Here is a 21,531-nt window from a genome sequence, read left to right on the forward strand (position 1 = left end):
CACTATACTTCCCAATATATTCCTACAAATGTCCTCTTCTGTTTACAAAGAATATAAATAATCATAATTTTGAAAAAATTTATACAGTAAAGGTACTTATAATCAAATAATATTCATTCAGTACTCATGCCTATGTAGCCCTGTGCTAAATATTGCAAAATAAAAACACACACAGTCCTTCTTCTCCCTAGCACCTTCATAAATTTCTGAAGAAACAGACTAATGACAAATGTACACAAAAGTGGTCACATTTTGAAGTAATATATTTCAATCTGTAATTGACATTCTAAAGCATCAACATTTTAATAGCCTACACATTTTATATATATATATATATATATATATATATATATATATATATATATATATATTTCTAACCACAGGCTACTAAATACAGTAATTTCTAGACAGATTAAAATTTTTCTTTTGTAAGAAATAATATCAGAACTAGCATGGTATGGAAGGAAAATGAATCCAAGTGCTTGATAAAACTGTTCACCTCTTTAAGACAGCACTCACTACCATATTCTGATTCATTAAAAAAAGTTTCTTTCCCACAATAATTTTTTTTTTGTCCTCATACCATACTGACAGGTTCAAATCACCTCGCAACCACAAAAATCTTAGCCTCCTTTAAGGCTCAGAATACTGAATCTGATTAAACAATCAGCAAACATTTCCAAAGTGAATGCCAACCCTGGATACAGCTTATTGTCCCAAGTCTGTGCCCACCAGGGTAGAACAATGCCAGTGCAAATGGCCTTGCAGTAATGTTCCCTAAATATCCCTGGGTGCACTCTGTACCTGAGAAGCTTAAGATCAGGTTGCAAGTAGAATATGTAAGTAATGCCACCCTTCTTGTACACGTAGCTTCTTCCAAACAGCAGGCCTACTTTGTAGGTGTTTTTCCCACTCTGCTTCCTTTATTTATTATTAATCCAAACACCCCACAATCATTACACAAAGGCAATCATAGGGACAGGGAAGAAGTCAGGAGACCTGACTGCTGTTGGTGCTACCCTTACAGGCCATGTGACTCTGGCCTTCGACATGCTCACCTGTCAAATGAAGAGGACACTCTGCTGGCAGAGGTGTTTGAAAGATTAATAACAATAACAAAAGACAGACAGACTAGCATGCCTCAGGTACTATCCTAAGTGCCCTACAAATATCCTTTAATTTAATCCTTCCCAGAGCCCTATAAGGTAGATACATTTATCCCCACTGTACAGTTGATGAAACTAGGGCACAGAGAAGTAATTTGTCAAAATCTTATTAGGTTTCATGCACTCCAATGTCCATTGCAGCACTATTTACAATAGCCAGAAGCAACACTGAAGCAACCTAAATGTTCAACAGAGGAATGGATGAAGAAGGTGTGGTACATATATATAATGGAATATTACTCAGCCATAAAAAAAATGAAATTGAGTTATTTGTAGTGAAGTGGATGGACCTAGAGTCAATAAAAAAGAACAAAGTAATGCCATTTGCAGCAACATGGATGGACCTAGATTTGTCATACTGAATGAAGTCAGAAAGGGAAAAACAAATATCATTATGATACCACTTATATGTGGAATCGAATAAAAAAGGGTACAAATGAACTTATTTACAAAATAGAAGTAGAGTCACGGATGTAGAAAACAAACTTATGGTTATCAGGGAATAAGGGGGAAAGGAATAAATTAGGAGATTGGGATTGACATATACCCACTACTATACATAAAATAGATAACTAATAAGAACCTTCTGTATAGCACAGGTAACTCTACTCAGTACTCTGTAATGGCGAATATGGGAAAAGAATCAAAAAAGAAAAAAAGGGCTTCCCTGGTGGCGCAGTGGTTGAGAGTCCGCCTGCTGATGCAGGGGACACGGGTTCGTGCCCCGGTCCGGGAGGATCCCACATGCCGCGGAGCGGCTGGGCCCGTGAGCCATGGCCACTGGGCCTGCGCGTCCAGAGCCTGTGCTCCGCGACGGGAGAGGCCACAGCAGTGAGAGGCCCGCGTACCACAAAAAAAAAGAAAAAAAAAGAGTGGATATATGTATATGTATAACTGACTCACTTTGCTGTACACCTGAAACTAACACAACATTGTAAATCAACTATACTCTAATAAAAATTTTTAAAAAAAGAAAAAAAAACTTATGTTTCCTATAATATTTTTAAAGGGGTGGTAGAGATAAATAGAAGAAAGTAATGTAAAAAATACCATACTATGGAGATTTTAAAAATACACTGACATATTCTACCAATCAACACTAAGTCAGAATTTCTAATAGTTAAAAATACAAGTAAAAATTTTTAAACGTTTAAATATTAGTATATAAACACAACTGTAGTGGTAAAAAAATGTCATTACCATGCTTACCAATAACATGATAAGCATGTTATTCAGATATCCTTTATTATATATTTATTCCTGTACTCAACAAATATTGATCAAATATATATGTACAAGGCACTGGGTTCTATGGTAAGACATCAAAATAAAATCCTTTCCCTCAAGGATATGGACAGACATGTAGATGTATGAGTATGATACAAGGCAGAATGTAGAATGTATCATAAGAGAGAAATAATTTAGATGGGAAAGCATATGAAGAAGGAGTGGCAAGCAAATGGTAAGTAGGGATAACATGCAAAAGAAGTTGGCATTTAAGTTAAACCTTGAAAAATGAGCATTTTGCGAGGCAATGACCTGTGGGTAGGGGTATTCCAGGCAAAATAATGAAGCCTTAACACTTAAAAGTAAAAAGTAATGCTGTCATTAACAGATTGATTATATAAAAGTATGTTTCTGCCTTTATGGGTTCTTTAACAACATTCTTTAATTCACGTATTTCACTGTCTGATTCACTTATACACCTTTTCCATTACCTGAACAACTGTCATTACCTAATACACATTAGTCTTGAAGCATATAATCATGCACTAAGTTTAACAAAATAAAGGGAAAGGTAAATATGGTCCTATAAAATAGAGAGGAGTCTCAGATCATAGAGTATACAGATCCTTATTCTGTTCTAAGATTTTTTTTTAATATTTATTTGCTTATTTATTTATTTATTTTTGGCTGCATTGGGTCTTAGTTGCAGCACATGGGATCTTTTGCTGTGGCATGTGGGCTTCTCTCTAGTTGCAGCGCATGGGCTCTCTAGTTGTGGTGCACAGGCTCCAGAGCACATGAGCTCTGTAGTTGCGGCACACGGGCTCTCTAGTTTTGGCATGCAGGATCCGTAGTTGTGGCAAGCAGGCTTAGTTGCCCCTTAGCATGCAGGATCTTAGTTCCCTGACCAGGATTGAACCTGCGCTCCCTGCACTGGAAGGCGGATTCTTAACCACTGGACCACCAGGAAGTCCCCCTGTTCTAAGATTAATTCAAAATTATTTCTCTTAAGCCTCCATAAAAAAAGGCAATAAATACAAGAAATAGTGATTTTTGGATATACCCCTAAGAAAGCTCTTCTAAGTTTTTTCATACAGCATTCATCCAGAGCACGTTTTACTAAAATAACCAAACAAACGAGCATTGCTCAAAAGTCCGACACTTACAAGAAGACACACTTAGGAAAGGAAACATTTTAATAATATCAAAAGACATTATAATAATAAGTAATAGCTTAATTGTAAGGCTACTTGGTAGCTATCTCTGGTACAAAATATCTATAGAAGACAATTATAGAAAAGTTTGGTAAAATTTTTATTGATTCCAAGACTTTTAGAACCATTTCCAAGGTTCTGCTCCTTCTTTATTATGATGATAATATTACATTCCTACTATGGGTCTTAAGTTGAAAACTGTGGGTAAGCATTTAATCATTCAAAAATGAATGATTAGTCAACATGTCAGAGACTATACAAGCCAACTAGGGCTCAAAATATAACAATGCTACCATAATTTTCATAAGAAAATCAAATAAAAATTTTTCACTGTATAGAATTTAAATCAATTTTTGACTGACCAATCATAAATATGGCTGTTATTCAATCATAGGTTCAGTAGGAAGGCCTTGTTTGTGAAATGACTTTCCCGTAAGCATTGAAAGGGGTGATCATCCTCTAGAATATTTTCTATCAGGTTGAGCATGGGCTTCTTTTAAAAAAACAAAAAAACAAAAAACAGTATTAGGACTTGATTAGGATTCAAAATACCACTCAATTCTACTATGTGGCAATTAAGATAAAAATAAAGACAATTATTTTCATGGCTTCACAAGCCAATCAATTTATCTCAATGTTCATTGAGCATCTACTATACTAAAGACTCTGTGTCAAGCCCTACAAAGGACACAAAAATTAGTAAGATTCAGTCACTGTCCACAATAAATATATAATTGAGCAGCACAGTTAAGATGGTGGACATATAACTATAACAGAATTGAGAATATGAATGGCCTAAGACTGATATTAAAGTGAGTACTCTTGAGGTTCCAAGAGAAAAACGTTATTTAACAGAAAACAATTACCTCGTCTCCCATCTGTGGGACAAACGGGGAACGTCGTGGTATGGTATCCAAGATCCACTGAGGGGCAAACCATTCTTCATTGGGCTCACCTGCCATAGAAACCAGTCCTCCTTTCTAAAATATAGTTCACAAACATATAAACTGTAAATATATGAACAATTGTAGAAAAAATAGCAGGTAGAAAATGTTAAAAACATCAGGTTATAATAAAACACAAAATATACAAACTTTACACATTTTCTTTTACCAATTAATTATGCATAACTTTTGTACCAATAAAACAATCAAGTGAGTAACATGTTCAATTTTGGCTGACAGATAATATGACACTATATACTATCTAAAACCCACAAATTTTACTCTTCATGTCCCTAGTATATCAAAGGAATTCAAATACAAGTAACACAATAACTTTTTGCCAATTAAATGATGACCATCAAGAAGATAATTCTGTCTACTAAAGCAAGAGGTTACAGAATGAATACAGAACCCATTTTTAAATTAATATTCAAGGAACTCCGTGGATTAGGTTTTTACATCATTCAAATGAAATTAGAGTGGGAAATAAAACCCCATCATTGGGATGAAATAAAAACATAAAGAAACAGAAGAAGCCCTACATGATTTATCATATCCTTCCATTTTACAAGTCAAAAATATATAGAAATTTATGACTGGTGATATGACAAGAATAATCCTTTTATACTACAGTGGCTTATTTAAAAACTCTACTACATTTTAACAAACAACTGTCAAAATGTTTTATTTAATGTTAACATAATAATGAAAATATTCTAGCCTCTACTTTTGACAACAGAAAAATTTCAAAATATCTTTACATCTTTTATACAATTTTACTTAGTTTCTCAGATGGAATATTATTTTTAGATAAAAGTGAAGTGTTACTGTTAAATATTCAAGTATCAAAGGAAAAAACCAAAACCTCCCCCAAAAAAGAAAAACAACCTGTAAACTTACAAACCTTCTTTCTAGTCTGTTTAGGTTTCTTTTGCCGTTCTTCAAGTGACTTCAAATTCTCCTCCTCAGAGCTGCTGCATATTTTCCGTGTTGCCTGTCTCGTTTGCCTTTTTGGAGGTTGCAAATTTATTCCAGCATCTGCTGTCCAATCAGAATATTCACTTGATGAATCACTGTAAATAATACATAAGTTCAGAAAAGGAATAGTTTTGCCTCATGATTGAAAGATGATCATTTTGTAATCAAACAGCATTATAAATGACATGGTTTGATTTTGTTCTAACCAAAGATAAAAAAATATCAAATATAGAATTTTGATCATTACCTAAGTGATTTTAGTGAAATGCTTCTTGGATAAAGTATAATGCTTAGTTTCCCATAACAGGATTTAAAATTCAAAATTCCTGTCCAAATCACAAAAGCTTCTTTAAATAAAGATGTTCCTTATCCCTGGAAATGGTTAAATATAGTTGTTTTAAACCTGAAATAAATACACATAGCCTGCCAAGGTGTAGAATCTTGGATTTACAAAGAATCTTATTTTACAGATGGAACTATTTTAGGGAACTAAAGTCCATGATGACATGCGCAAAAAGATATTGGTAGAGCTAGGATAAAACAACAGGTCTCTGGGCTTCCAACCCAGTACTCTTTCTACTATAAAATACTATTTTAACTCTGGCTTTACCAAATTCCTACAAGAACATAATTTCACATTAAAACTGTCAAATGATTTTGACCAAATCAAAACCATTAAAACTACCTGGAGGAACTTTCACTTTGCCATTCAATAACAGGATCCTCTATAGAAGCATCACTTGTGCCAACTGTTTCATCTTCCTGCAACAAAGAGCCAGCAATTGAGATATATTGTTATTATTAACTAGCATATTATTAATTAGCATATATTACCTGTTTTATAACACTTTTTGTAGTCCCCCCTCCAAAGAAAAGTTCTAGTTAAAATGTATGTAATCATTTTTCTATATATACTTGTAACTCATAACTAAGCCTACCAAGTATTTAAAAATTTCTAGCATCTACTATCTTACTGATATGACACACCTTTTCTTATTTCAAAGACGCAATAGACTCCTTAAGCAATGCAAATATAACCCTCTTAAATTTTGTTAAAACCACTGTTTTCTTTTTTTAATTGAAGTATAGTTGATTTACAATGCTGTGTTAGTTTCATATATACAGCACAGTGATTTGGTTTTTGTTTGTTTTTCATTGGGGTACAGTTGCTTTACAATGTTGTGTTAGTTTCTGCTGTACAACAAAGTGAATCAACTATATGTATACATATAACCCCTCCCTCTTGATTCAGTTTTATATGTATATATATACATGAAAAAATATATATGAATTTATATGAATATATATATTCTTTTTCAGATTCTTTTCCCTTATAGAAAGCCATTGTTTTAAAAAATACCTACACAAAAAAAGATAAAAATACCTATATGCCTCTACCAAGTTAATATAATTACTCTCCATAAAAAAGTTAATCATCTTTTTATTACGTAAGATCTCAAACGTATCAAAGTAGAGGAAATAGATAACATCCTTGTGTACACAATCTCCAGTTTAGACAATAACTCACTGCCTATCTTGTATATATACCCTTACCAACTGCCTCATACCTCAGGAATTATTGTGAAAAAAAAGCATTTCCACTATAAATATTTATTAAGATAAGGATTCTTTTTAAAAACATAACCACAACACAATCATTACATTAAAAAGATAACAATTCTTTTCTTTTTCTTTTTTAATAACAGCCTATTGAGATAGAACTCACATACCATAAACTTCACCACTTCAGAGTATACAGTTCAATGGTTTTTAGTATATTCAGAGCTGTTCAACCATCACCACTAATATTAGAACACTTTCATCACCCCAAAAGAATCCCTAAACCCATTAGCAAGGACCCCTCACTCCCCACTACCTCAAGCCCCTGGCAGCCACCAATCTACTTTTGGTCTTGGTACTCTTGTCAAAGTACCACATCCTTTGAACAACAAAATCTGTACCAAGTAATCTTCGTTTTTCTTCTCTCGTCTTCTTTTTCATGTATTTTTAATTTTCTTAACCATCTTAAATTGCTACGTTGCCCTGAATTTCTCCTTGCCTATCTGTCTTAGTGACACTCATGCAACAGGACTCTATAATCCATCTACATTCAATGTATTTTTGTTTTAATTCTTTTAAGTCCATGGCTCAGAGGCAATAGTTTTTTAAAAAAAATTTTATTGGAGTATAGTTGCTTTACAATGTTGTGCTAGCCTCTACTGTACAGCAAAGTGAACCAGCCATACACACACACACATCCCCTCTCCTCTGGATTTCCTTCCCATCCAGGTCACCACAGAGCACTGAGTAGAGTTCCCCATGCTATACAGTAGGTCCTCATTAGCCATCTATTCCATACATATCAATAGTATTTATATGTCAATCCCAATCTCCCAATTCATCCCACCCCCCCTTCCCCCTTGTTATCCATACGTTTGTTCACTACGTCTGTCTCTATTTCTGCTTTGTAAATAAGACTGTCTATACCAATTTTTTCAGATTCCACATATATGTGTTAATATACAATATTTGTTTTTCTCTTTCTGACTTACTGCACTCTGTATGATAGTCTTGAATACGTGATCATTCTTTTCAGATCAAGATTTTCATGGGTGGGGGGAGAGAAGGAGGGATATCATTGATAAGAGTTAAAGAATTGTGAATGGTGGGAGAAGAATGAGGGTACCATACATTATCAATGCATAATTAAACCCTCATTATTCACTTAAATACTATAGTTATTAAGAGAACAAAAGGAAAGGACTGGAGAAGAGAGGAACATGAGGAAAAGAACTGCTATAGTTTTTATTTCATTACCATGAAAAAGGTAGGTCTGAAAAAAATCATCACTCAGTAATCTCCATGACTGGTAAAGTCAACAATAACAGAAAACATGTATATTATGATTACACAGTCAACAAGTTCTGGAACTGTATAACTAGTTATCACAGTTAATATTCCACTTCTTTCCATTTCTAGGCAGATTTGCTCTCACTCTCTTTTCTTACTGTCCCAAAGCCAAACTTTTCCTGGCATGTTTGATACCCTCAACCAAGATAATATCTTGGGTACAAATAAGAGAAGATATCTAAAGGAGTTCAATATAATGCTCGAATTTGCCTATTAAATGCCTTATTAATAAATAATACTCATAAGATCATCATTAAAATAATTTTCTATTAAATTGACCCTTAAAAGTAAACCCAAAGTTTATCAAATTGTTACTTCTTTCGTGATATGTCGATTTTCAGCCTTTCATAGAAAAAAAGAACTTTGAAAAGGAATCTAGGTATCAGATATGCCTTAACTTCTTTGTGATTTTACAAGGTCTCGAATATTGACCTCATTGATAGTCTCATGTTATTAAACCTAGTTGAAAAATTTTAAAAAAAAGTAAACCCAAAGTGATGACACTAACTGGGAAACAAAAAATTACATTGAGTAAATAATAGCAGATATCTAACCTCTGAGGAGCTATCTGAGTCTTCCTGTACACCTGAATTTTGACATGATGCTTGTGAATTATGCTCTATGTTGGATCGTGTTTGGTAAGTATGCTGACGTTTGCGTTGTGTCCTTCGTAAAGACCGCCCACAGCTAGGCGGATAATCATTCTATAAAACAGAAGGAAAATAAATTTTAAAAAATGAAAGCCTCAGTGAATATACACAAAAGAACACATATAAAGAGAATCAATTGGGCTTGATTTGGAGTGAGGGTGGAGGTAAGAGATAGGAATAAATTTCCTAAAAGAAAACCCAAGATATATTTTTATACTATGTTTTTACATAAAAAAATATACTTCTTCTTTTTTTTTTTTTTGTGGTACATGGGCCTCTCACTGTGTGGTCTCTCCCATTGTGGAGCACAGGCTCCGGACGTGCAGGCTCAGTGGCCATGGCTCACGGGCCCAGCCGCTCCGCGGCATGTGGGGTCTTCCCAGACCGGGGCACGAACCTGTGTCCCCTGCATCGGCAGGTGGACTCTCAACCACTGCACCACCAGGGAAGCCCCAAAATATACTTCATTTTTATATATTTAACCCACTTCCATTAATACTGATTACTTTCTGTATTTTGAAAACTTTGTGATCAAATTAAAGACAGTGCTGAAATTCTAAGCTGCAAGAATCTGCCCACTCAGAATTTACATATACCATATTATCTACAATTTATTACAGGATGAAGCAAGATATCTATATCATATGTATGTGTATATATAATTCTTAATGTAACATGTATTTCTTTAGTTCTATAAAAAACTACATTTAGTAAATGAGTCAAAATAAAAATGTAATTTTTAATAACAAAAATGTAAAGTAAAAACTGTTTTATTCTACCCTTTACAAGTATAAAATATTATTACTGATATACCATATGTCAAAACTATAACCCTAATATGTCATCAGGAGTAAACAAGCTTAAAGGTCTTCTAAATCAGTATCAAGGGCCAGTTTCTTATCTTACATGTAAATGTTTCTCATTTTCAATATAAATAAAAATGTTTACAGATCCAACTACCCTGTTTATTAGTCTCAGACAAGTCTGATGTTTGACAAATCAGCTTAGCAGGAAAAAAGAATATAAATCATGGATGTGAGTCATTCAAAATCTCTAAGAAAATAATCTTATCAGAGAACATCATATAAGCTAATAAAATCTGAATAGAAATTAAGAAAGTGGGTATCAAAATGATGTAAGAATATTTAGAGATATTCATATAATAATTACCTGAAATTGTATTTATCAATACTGAAAAGTCACTTAAAATTCAGTACCCATTGCTTATATTTCCTTAATAAGATTAAAATCAACCTAGACTTTCCAATTTACCATACTCTTCAGGAGTTATAGTTGTTAGTTCCGAGAACAAAACTATATTCTTATGTCACTAGTTTGTTCAACCTCAGAGTACTAGTAAAGGGCTTAACATGCACCTAATGGAGTACAGGGATCTTATTTCCTGATTAGCAGTTTCTACTGGGAATATGAATCTTCCTAATGTATATAGAACAGATTTTGCTCCTGTCTAATTAGGTAGGCCAGGAGTAAGCCTAGGGCAGGGGTCAGCAAACTTTTTCTGTAAAGGGGCAGAGTACAAATATTTTGGCTTTGCAGGTCATATGATCTCTGTGGCAACTACTCAACTCCATATAGCATGAAAGCAATCCTAGACAATATATAAATGAATAGGTATGGCTGTGCTCCAATAAAACTTTATTAATAGGAAAAGGCAGTAGACCAGATTTAGTCCATGGGCAGTTTGCCAACCTCTGGCCTAGGGTATCTGAACATTTGTTTTACATTGTGATTAGTGATACAGCATTAATTTTAAAGTTCTACTTTAACCATATGAAAATGGTATTTTAATACAAATGTCTTACACCTACAATGACCACATATCCTAGATTTGGGGGGATAGTTCTAACTTTGTGTAATTTTATCCTTATTAATAATAACCATATATCTCCATTTGGGGTTTTAAAAAAATAGTTTCCCTATATACAGACACCTATCAAAATAATCCCTTAATACATAACTTCCACCTTTCAAAAACCTGGTACCTGCAAATATTTACAAATAGTGTATTGCAAAGTACTGTAAAGCTAAACTTACCCTTTGGGTAGCATAAGATGGCTTTTTCTTCTTTTCGACTGTATAAAGACTGATTTCTATGTCACCTTTAGCAGTTCGACATTCTTCCTGAACCCTAATAACATATCAAAGGTCAAAGTAACAGAAAATCATCAAAGAGCAAACCAATGGTTTATTTATTATTAGAGAAATGCAAATCAAAACTACAATGAGGTATCACCTCACACCAGTTAGAATGGGCATCGTCAGAAAATCTACAAACAACAAATGCTGGAGAGGGTGTGGAGAAAAGGGAACCCTCTTGCACTGTTGGTGGGAATGTAAATTGATACAGTCACTATGGAGAACACTATGGAGGTTCCTTAATAAAATAAAAATAGAATTACCATATGATCCAGCAATCCCACTACTGGGCATATACCCAGAGAAAACCATAATTCAAAAAGACACATGCACTCCAATGTTCATTGCAGCACTATTTACAATATCCAGGTCATGGAAGCAACCTAAATGCCCATCGACAGACAAATGGATAAAGAAGATGTGGTACATATATACAATGGAATATTATTCAGCTATAAAAAGGAATGAAATTGGGTCATTTGTTGAGACATGGATAGATCTAGAGACTGTCATACAGAGTGAAATAAGTCAGAAAGAGAAAAACAAATATCGTATATTAACACATATATGTGGAACCTAGAAAAATGGTACAGATGAACTGGTTTGCAGGGCAGAAATTGAGACACAGATGTAGAGAACAAACGTATGGACACCAAAGGGGGAAAGCGGCGGGGGTGGTGGGGGTGGGGGTGTGATGAATTGGGAGATTGGGATTGACATGTATACAGTGATGTGTATAAAATTGATGACTAATAAGAACTTCCTGTATAAAAAAAATAAAATAAAATTCAAAATAAATAGATAACAAAAACACTTCTAAATATAAAATTGGACATTTAAACCATTTTAGGTATGTAACTCAGTGGTATTAATAACATTTACAATGTTGTGTAACCATCATCACTATTTCTAAAACTTTTTCATCACTCCAAACATAAACTTTGTAACCATTAAGCAATAACTCTTTATTTCTCCTTTCACCAGCCCCTGCTAACCTCTAATCTACTTTATGTCTCTATGAATTTGCCTACTCTAGATATTTCATGTAAGTGGAATTATACACTATTTGCCCTTTTGTGTCTGGCTGATTTCACTAAGCATTATGTTTTCCATGTTTATCCATGTTATAGCAAGTATCAGAAGTTTTTATGGCTGAATTATATTCCAGTGTATGTATATATCACACTTTACTTATCCATTCATCTGTTGACAGACACTTGGATTGTTTCTACAATTCAGCTATTATGAAATAATGCTACAATAAACATTGGCATACAAGTATCTGAGTCCCTGTTTTCAATTCTACTTCTAACGTTTTGAACAGAGAATTATTTCATATTGTTCTACTGCCAGGGGGTAGCATTCAGTTCATATATTAGCTATGTCTCCCTTTTCTTATTACTGCTAAAGAAAGAAAAGGTGAAACCAAATCAATTTTGCTACTTGTTGGCTCAGCTGGTAAAAAGGTTTTGCTAGGAAGATATCATGATTTGAATGGATTTTCTATGTTCTCTGTCAATGTCCTTTCTGTTTTCCAAATCTATTTCTAGTTGCTGTGCATTATCTGGAGTCAATATTACAGTAAATGTTAAGGTTTACAAATAAGGATAGGGATTCTAAGTTTGAAATTCATCCTAATGAAATCCTTTCATCCAAAGAAGTCTACTTAAATGATATTTCTAAATATATGCTAAGCACTGGGTCTACTACATACCTATACTGCACTCCCAAACTGCTCCAATTCTGAGTTTCCTCAGAACAACTGTTGAATATTGGGTCCATGTATCACTGACATATTTAATCACATATGGCCTCATGTTCTTACTTAATAGTATTTTTTCATATCTTCTAACCTAGACTATAAATTCAAAGAAGACAGAGATTATGTTTTTTCATTTTTCAGTATTCCCCAAAACATTTACCACAAAGCTAAGCAAATTTAAGATAATCTTTAAATAGTTGTTATGGAACGAACTAATGAAATAATGTGGAAAAACTAATGCATGGCTCAGCTAAATTAAAGAAAAACACCTTAGTTATTAGCCTAACATAGTACATTTTATTTTATTTTATTTTATTTTATTTTATTTTATTTTATTTTTTTAGTACATTTTATTTTTTAACATCTTTATTGGAGTATAATTGCTTTACAACGGTGTGTTGGTTTCTGCTTTATAACAAAGTGAATCAGCTATATGTATACATATATCACCATATCTCCTCCCTCTGGTGTCTCCCTCCCACCCTCCCTATCCCACCCCTCTAGGTGGTCACAAAGCACAAGCTGATCTCCCTGTGCTATGCGGCTGCTTCCCACTAGCTATCTATTTTACATTTGGTACTGTATATAAGTTGATGCCACTCTCTCACTTCGTCCCAGCTTACCCTTCTCCCTCCCCATGTCAAGTCCATTCTCCACATCTGTGTCTTTACTCCTGTCTTGGCCCTAGGTTCTTCAGAACCATTTTTGTTTTTTTTTTAGATTCCATATATATGTGTTAACATATGGTATTTGTTTTTCTCTTTCTGACTTACTTCACTCTGTATGACAGACTCTAGGTCCATCCACCTCACTACAAATAACTCAATTTTGTTTCTTTTTATGGCTGAGTAATATTCCATTGTATATATGTGCCACATCTTCTTCATCCATTCATCTGTCGATGGACACTTAGGTTGCTTCCATGTCCTGGCTACTGTAAATAGTGCTGCAATGAACATTGTGGTACATGACTCTTTTTGAATTATGGTTTTCTCAGGGTATATGCCCAGTAGTGGGATTGCTGGGTCGTATGGTAGCTTTATTTTTAGTTTTTTTAAGGAAACTCCATACTGTTCTCAATAGTGGCTGTATCAATTTACATTCCCACCAACAGTGCAAGAGGGTTCCCTTTTCTCCACACTCTCTCCAGCATTTATTGTTTGTAGATTTTTTGATGATGGCCATTCTAACTGGTGGGAGATGATACCTCACTGAAGTTTTGATTTGCATTTCTCTACCTCACTGAAGTTTTGATTTGCATTTCTCTAATGATTAGTGATGTTGAGCATTCTTTCATGTGTTTCTTGGCAATCTGTATATCTTCTTTGGGCAAATGTCTATTTAGGTCTTCTGACCATTTTTGGATTGGGTTGTTTGTTTTTTTGATATTTAGCTGCATGAGCTGCTTGTAAATTTTGGAGATTAATCCTTTGTCAGTTCCATCATTTGCAAATATTTTCTCCCATTCTGAGGGTTGTCTTTTCAACTTGTTTATGGTTTCCTTTGCTGTGCAAAAGCTTTTAAGTTTCATTAGGTCCCATTTGTTTATTTTTGTTTTTATTTCCATTTCTCTAGGAGGTGGGTCAAAAAGAGTACATTTTAATTTACTTACTCAAAAAGAATGTTACCATACTGACTCACCTACTAACTCCATTATTTAGTTCATTGACCACCACTCTTCTGCTCCATGCCATGAGATCTCTTTCAGTGGCCATCTGGCTTCTAGGAGCATTGTTATGCATTTGTCGGACACCTTCAATTTGACCACTACGTCGGAGTCCAATGTTTGGGGAAGAAGATATGTCCATATTTGGATTTCTCAGAGCTAAAACAAAAACAAAGGAAGGCACCACTCTCTCAGCAAAGGCACCAAACTTTTCCAGATTAGAGCTCTAAATAAAATAGGAGATTCAAAGACAGTACTGCTGGACAATATTGCTATCCCTTTTTTATACATTTTCTGTACCCCCTTTATGGTTTTTACAGTCTTATAGATAAAGCAGGCACTCAATAAATGTTTACTGTCTCTATAGCTCTTTTAATTTTTTCCAGAGGACTTTCACATCTGTCATCTACTAAATGCTCAGTAAATACAAAAGGTGTATTTAACATATTTGGTAGATTCATAAATGTTATTAGTACTAGTTCAGAAAGCAGCTTTTTAATCTAAATTCTACCTTTACTTAGCCCATTAAAAGGTTTTTGAATAGAACTCCAATAAAGCTTTCAAAAATAGTACGAAAAAAATATTAAAAAAATTTTAAACTATCAAAATTTCATTTTCAAAATTGATAAGGAGTGAAAGAAAGGGGAAATAAGCAATAGAAATTTTACTTTTGTTTTTAATCCTCCAGTAAGGTCCCTGTTTATTTTTGTTGTAATTGCAAATAAAACAAAAGTGGAAACTGAAACATTGAACTGTTAAAATAAGCACCAGGAAAAAAAAAAAATGAACATTGCAAAGAGAAGTCATTGGGGTCCCTTTGACTAACAGCATTTCAAATCTAACCACAGAAACCTATCATTGAAATTACTGACCTCTAAATCAGGGTTCTAAGCAATTTTTATGTCTTAGGAACAAAAGGCCTGGATATATAAGATTATCAGCCCACTTCTTATCTTGTTCCAGGTTAAGGAAAGCTTATCTGAGCTAGGTGCTCCAAATGACATGAACAAAGAATGTTTTTATTTTAATTTTATGGGATACTAAAGAAATCAGGAAATGAGTAAAAGATCCTGTGAATCACCTCAAATTTAAATCACCTTATTCATTTCTGTGGACTCCAAAATGTCACAATACCCAAATAAATGACCTCACTTATGTAAATATAAAAAGAAACACATTTGCCAAAATCCCATATGAGGACTGCATTTTAAACAGAACTAATAGTTTTTGATAAAAGTAAAACTGACATAGGCTAAGATTATATAAAACTCAGATGCATAGACACACTTCATGTAAAGTGAAGGAAGACATACAATAGATTGGAATAATACTGGTAATTAGAATCAAACTTGTCAAAGTCAATTAAGAAGTTGTATCTGGGGCTTCCCTAGTGGTGCAGTGGTTGAGAGTCCGTCTGCCGATGCAGGGGACGAGGGTTCGTGCCCCGGTCCGGGAAGATCCCACATGCCGCAGAGCGGCTGGGCCTGTGAGCCATGGCCGCTGAGCCTGCATGTCCGGAGCCTGTGCTCCGCAACGGGAGAGGCCACAATAGTGAGAGGCCCACGTACCACAAAAAAGAAAAAAAAAAAAGAAGAAGTTGTATCTGTATTCCCTAAGAAGAGGGCTTCTTGTCTTCCAGTGTATTTTTGTAAACTCGAGAGACAGATGATATGTTGCTTCCTTTTCAACAAAGGAGGGCAAATTATTTTGGTATTAATTTTTAAATTTAAAGTGGCTTTAATTTTGAAAACTTTTAGGTTGGTTCCCCTAGAAGGGGCTGGACTTATTGTAGCACCTTGCTTATTAGAACAAAAGTAAAGACTGCAAATACTTAACTGAGTTAACAGAAAACAGTATATTAAAATACACCATCTGTGGGCTTCCCTAGTGGCACAGTGGTTAGGAATCCGCCTGCCAATGCAGGGGATGCGTGTTCGAGCCCTGGTCCAGGAGGATCCCACATGCCACGGAGCAACTAAGCCTACAACTGCTGAGCCTGCGCTCTAGAGCCTGTGAACCACAGCTGCTGAGGCCACATGCCACAACTACTGAGGCCCGCACGCCTAGGCCCCGTGCTCCGGAACACAAGAAGCCACCGTAATGAGAAGCCCGCGCACTGCAATGAAGAGTAGCCCCAGCTCACTGCAACTAGAGAAAACCTGCACGTGGCAATGAAGACCCAGCACAGCCAAAAATAAATAAATGAAATAAATTTATAAAAACAAAATAGGGGCCCTCCCACCGCTATTGTGCTGGGGAAGATGTAGCAGCCTCTTCTCCGAGCCACCCCTTTGCCTCCGGACTTCTCTGGGGCCAGCAGCCGGCCGACCTGGGGCCCGGGGCCGCGGGCTCAGCCGACTACCATGGGCTCTGTGTCAAACCAGCAGTTTGCAGGTGGCGGCCGGAGGAGGCGCAGGAGGACGCGGCCTGGGCGGCCGAGGAGCCGCAGCTGCTGCACGGAGTCGGCATCTGTAAGTGGTTCAATGTGCGCATGGGATTTGGCTTCCTGTCTATGACTGCCCGCGCCGGGGTCGCACTCGACCCCCCAGTGGATGTCTTTGTGCACCAGAGTAAGCTGCACATGGAGGGCTTCCGGAGCCTGAAGGAGGGTGAGGCCGTAGAGTTCACCTTTAAGAAGTCTGCCAAGGGCCTGGAATCTATCCGAGTCACCGGCCCTAGTGGGGTGTTCTGTATTGGGAGTGAGAGGCGGCCCAAAGGGAAGAACATGCAGAAACGCAGATCAAAGGGAGACAGGTGCTACAACTGTGGAGGTCTAGACCATCATGCCAAGGAATGCAAACTGCCACCCCAGCCCAAGAAGTGGCACTTCTGCCAGATCATCAACCATATGGTACCCTTGTGTCCACTGAAGGCCCAGCAAGCTCCCAGGGAAAGCCAGCCTACTTTCGGGAGGAGGAAGAAGAGATCCATAGCCCTGCCATGCTCCCAGAGGCCCAGAATTGAGCCACAGTGGGTGGGGGCTATCCGTTTGTAATCAGAAAGTTTTGAGGAACAGGCATCAATCGGCAGAGTGGAGAAAGTGGGGACAGGGTGGGTAGGGGGCAGCTGGCACTGCCATATATCTCAGGCCAGGGGCCAAAGTGTCACCCCCTTTTCCCTCTTGGTGGGGGGAAGGGGTGAGGCAAAGAAACTCCAATCATGGTCTATCCAAATGCACGTGAGGGCTTTGGGGGGTAACCCTTCCTGCATGCTTTATCTGAGTCTCCACCCCCAGAATCTCCAGCTTTTGAAAGTGGCCTGGATAGGGAAGTTGTTTTACTCTTCAAGAAGGATATGGAATAATATTTCCCGTGCCAGAGTGAAAAGATTAAGCATGAGACCAGATTGATGGACCCAACCCACAAGCCACTACATTCTGTGGGAGGAAATATCTCAGGGGTAAGGCAGGGTTTTCCACATCTTGTCTGCTCACAACCTCCTCCTGGGAGAGAGTGCTGAGAGAACTGTCCCAAGCAGTGGGTTGTGATGATGGGCAAAAGGGGAGTTGAGGGAACAGCTGCAGACCTGCTGCTTCTAAGCTCACTCCCACCCCATTCTGGGCCAATACAATTTTATTTATTTGCTCCCTTGGATTACTGTACCTTGGGTCCCACTTTCTTCAGGATGCCAACTGCACTAGCTGTGTGCGAATGACGTATCTTGTGCATTTTAACTTTTTTTTCATAATATAAATATTCTGGTTTTGTATTTTTGTGTATTTTAATCTAAGGCCCTCATTCCTGCACTGTGTTCTCAGGTACGTGAGCAATCTCAGAGATAAGTCGGCAGCAGCTCCGGGTCTGCACAGCAGGAATACTTTTTGTTGCTCTATCACCAGAGAGAACAACTATTTGGAGCGTATAGCCTATTGAACTACCTCATTTTTGCCAATTAAAGCTGGCTTTTCTGCCACAGTGTCCTCTTGAAACCCCTCCATCTTCAATGTTTCATGGGAGACTAGGTTTTAACTGGGTTGCCCCATGGCTTGGTCTCCTTCTACTGAAAGATTAGAAATTGGTCTGAACAGAAAAAAGGTGGTACAGAGAGGTTAGGAGAGGCTGGTCCAGGTAAAAGGTGCAGAGAGAGGAAGCCAAGATTAGGCAGAGGTCATCTGTATGTGTGATAAAGGATTCCTGTTCCAGACCTCTAATCCCAGGGCATAGGACTCGTTTTACATACCAGGTCCATCCTTCAGTGGATTGGGCTAGGCCTAACATACACAACAGGGTATATTGTATGTGTTTTTGTGAAAACTGTGAGTTGGTAAGGACAGGTTTTAAGAATGATGCCTCTGTACCCATCTTGAGCTGCCCAGGGATGGATATATGAAGCAAGGACAAGATCCTTAATCTTTAACAATTCTGGACTTTTCCTCCTTGGTTTCCAGAGAGACCATCAGTGATGGCTTCTTTGTGGTTCCCAGAGCCAGTGTCCTGCCCTGCTGCAGCAGTAATTAGTGTCATGGTAGCTAAAGGAGAAAAGGAGGTTTCGTTTACATGCTGTGAGATCACTGCAAACCTACCTCACTGTGTTGTAACGGGGCAAATGCAATAGAATGCATTGGGTGATGTGTGTCTGACCCCCTCTAGTTATTGTATTTGTCTGGACTTTGTAGGACTTCACAAGTAGCTGATTTGGTGATTGCTAGGTGGCCTAGTTTGTGTAAATATAATGTGTTGGTCTTCTCCATGTTCTTTTGGGGTTTTATTGTTTACAAACTTTTTATATTGAGAAAAATAGCCAAAGCATCTTTGACAAAAGGTCTGCACCAGCCAAAAAGATCTGAAACATAAACTTGGAGGCCCCTCTTCTTGAAGTGGGAGATCTTGAACTACACTTTCTTTTGTGTTCCCCTTCCCTGTTTCCTATTTTGAACAAGATCTTCTGTCCTAAAAACTGTATTCCTACCCCCTCTTCTTTCCCCCTTCGTGCCCTCCCCAAAAATAGTCCATACACCTATACGTTTAATTTGTGGGGTGTCTGTGATTAAATGATTTCTGCAAAAATCCTGAAGAAGCTAAGAACTCACCATCCATCCCTTGTTCTCAATCTCCTGAGTCATGACCATTCCTTGATTTGATTCATGCCAAACAGACTGCTGTCCTTGGATGGATTAAAACCTACTTTAATCTCTAATCCTGGGGTAGAGAGGAGCAACGAGGGGGCCTTCCATGTAGAAAGTGGTGTTGGGAGACCACAAAAGGAAAGATGAATGTATAGCCAAGTCACTCAGGAACTTTTATGCAGGTGCAAGAAACTTATGTCAAAGTGGCCACAAAATTGTTTAATAGGAAACGGACGAATGTAACTCCATGTTTACTGCTAGAAACCAAAACTTTGTGTGAAATCTTGAATTTATGGGGAGGGAGTGAGGGTAGAAAAGCATGTACCTGTTCTTCATCCCTTCCCCTCATTACTGAACTGCAGGAGACTGAGCCCCCTTGGGCTTTGGCGACCCCATCTGGGCAGTGTTTATTTGTTGGTTGATTTTGCTGTGCCAGGTACTTCCTTTCCCATTTGCTATCATTTTGTAACACACATGCTGACCCTTTCCCCTTCCCCTTCTTTTCCTTGGGAAAATACAATGAATAAAGACTTATTGGTACCGAAAAAAAAAACAAAAAAACAAAATAAAATAAAATACACCATCTGTATTCCTTAGGAGATGCTAAATCACTTTAGCCCCAAATGATAGAGTATGGCACTTTAGTGTATCATATCACAACTGTAAATTAACAAAAATGTTGCTTTTATTTAAAAACCTAAAATGTTCCTCACATGTAATTACTTGGTACAAGTAAAATAATTAAAGTACATTCATCATACCTTTTACAAATATACACATACTTACCACCATTAGAAGAATATGATCTATTAAGTGGAAAATGTGGAACATCTCCTTCATTAATTAGCCTCAGATCTTGTTCTCTTTGTAACTCCCTGATTATTCCATCAAGAATGCTCTCATCTTGGTCATTGGTTTGTTGCCCAATTACCTGTTCTACTACTTCACCATCACCTTAATTGGACCAAAGATATAAAGCCACAAAATTATTTACATTTCAGTGTACCATAAATATAGTAAAATCAAGCTTGATCTATAAGTTTCTAGACAAATATTTTTAAAGGGATTAAAATGAAAATAAAATGTATAGCAAAGTATTTTTTAAAGAACTTTTAAATATGTCAGCTTGTGTGTTTAACTTAACCAATGTCCCCAAACTAGACATTATTATGAGAGCCTTCTCACCTTAAAGAAAAATTATTAAATTATTAACTTAAAAATTAATTTTCTCTATAGAATATTCCAAGCTAAAAGTTGGGAGTAGAGATTTGAGTAAGGTTTTAATAAGTTTAACTGAAAATACCAAAAATGTTTTGCATCTTTCGTGAGAATTTCCTTTCTGAGAGAAATCAATTATGGTCTTCCAAATATTGTCTCTTTTTTTAAAAATTTTTTTTTTAATTTTCTTTTGTGGTACGCGGGCCTCTCACTGTTGTGGCCTCTCCCGTTGCGGAGCACAGGCTCCGGATGAACAGGCCCGGCGGCCATGGCTCACGGGCCCAGCCACTCCGCGGCATGTGGGATCTTCCTGGACCGGGGCACGAACCCGTGTCCCCTGAACCGGCAGGCGGACTCTCAACCACTGCGCCACCAGGGAAGCCCCAAATATTGTCTCTTTTGATAATACCTCAGTATATGGATGAGTATAGAAATTATTTCTTATAATGAAATTCAATGATTACATCTGAATAAAAACTTATTTACTTCTATGATCTTTTTCTTCTTAAATACATCTTAGACCTATTTTTCATCTTGTCCTCTAGTCAGATTAAATGGCATCTAGTAGAGTAGC

The 21,531-nt window shown here is 36.7% G+C and overlaps 1 protein-coding gene and 1 pseudogene across 3 annotated transcripts in view; one reads left to right on the forward strand and one right to left on the reverse strand.

Annotated features, from left to right (window-relative positions):
• Positions 1 to 21,531, reverse strand: part of BRWD3 (bromodomain and WD repeat domain containing 3) — a gene marked incomplete at its 3' end in the record, with an annotated part of 120,625 nt that overhangs the window by 33,710 nt on the left and 65,384 nt on the right. Inside the window, exons 18-24 of one of the 2 annotated variants that reach the window (XM_082865335.1) lie at positions 20,526 to 20,693; positions 14,650 to 14,833; positions 11,145 to 11,238; positions 8,994 to 9,143; positions 6,215 to 6,291; positions 5,456 to 5,624; positions 4,474 to 4,587 (exon numbers count right to left, since the gene is read on the reverse strand). In XM_082865335.1, the coding sequence (XP_082721461.1) occupies positions 4,474 to 4,587; positions 5,456 to 5,624; positions 6,215 to 6,291; positions 8,994 to 9,143; positions 11,145 to 11,238; positions 14,650 to 14,833; positions 20,526 to 20,693 (956 nt within the window). The remainder of the gene's footprint in view (positions 1 to 4,473; positions 4,588 to 5,455; positions 5,625 to 6,214; positions 6,292 to 8,993; positions 9,144 to 11,144; positions 11,239 to 14,649; positions 14,834 to 20,525; positions 20,694 to 21,531) is intronic. The other variant, XM_082865336.1, reaches the window with a different exon arrangement.
• LOC309978754 (protein lin-28 homolog A-like) lies at positions 17,038 to 17,638 on the forward strand (annotated as a pseudogene). Its single transcript has one exon. The product of its transcript is annotated as a protein lin-28 homolog A-like (transcript).

Source organism: Leucopleurus acutus (genome assembly GCF_964270905.1).
Source record: "Leucopleurus acutus genome assembly, chromosome: X".
Classification (NCBI taxonomy): Eukaryota; Metazoa; Chordata; class Mammalia; order Artiodactyla; family Delphinidae; genus Leucopleurus; species Leucopleurus acutus.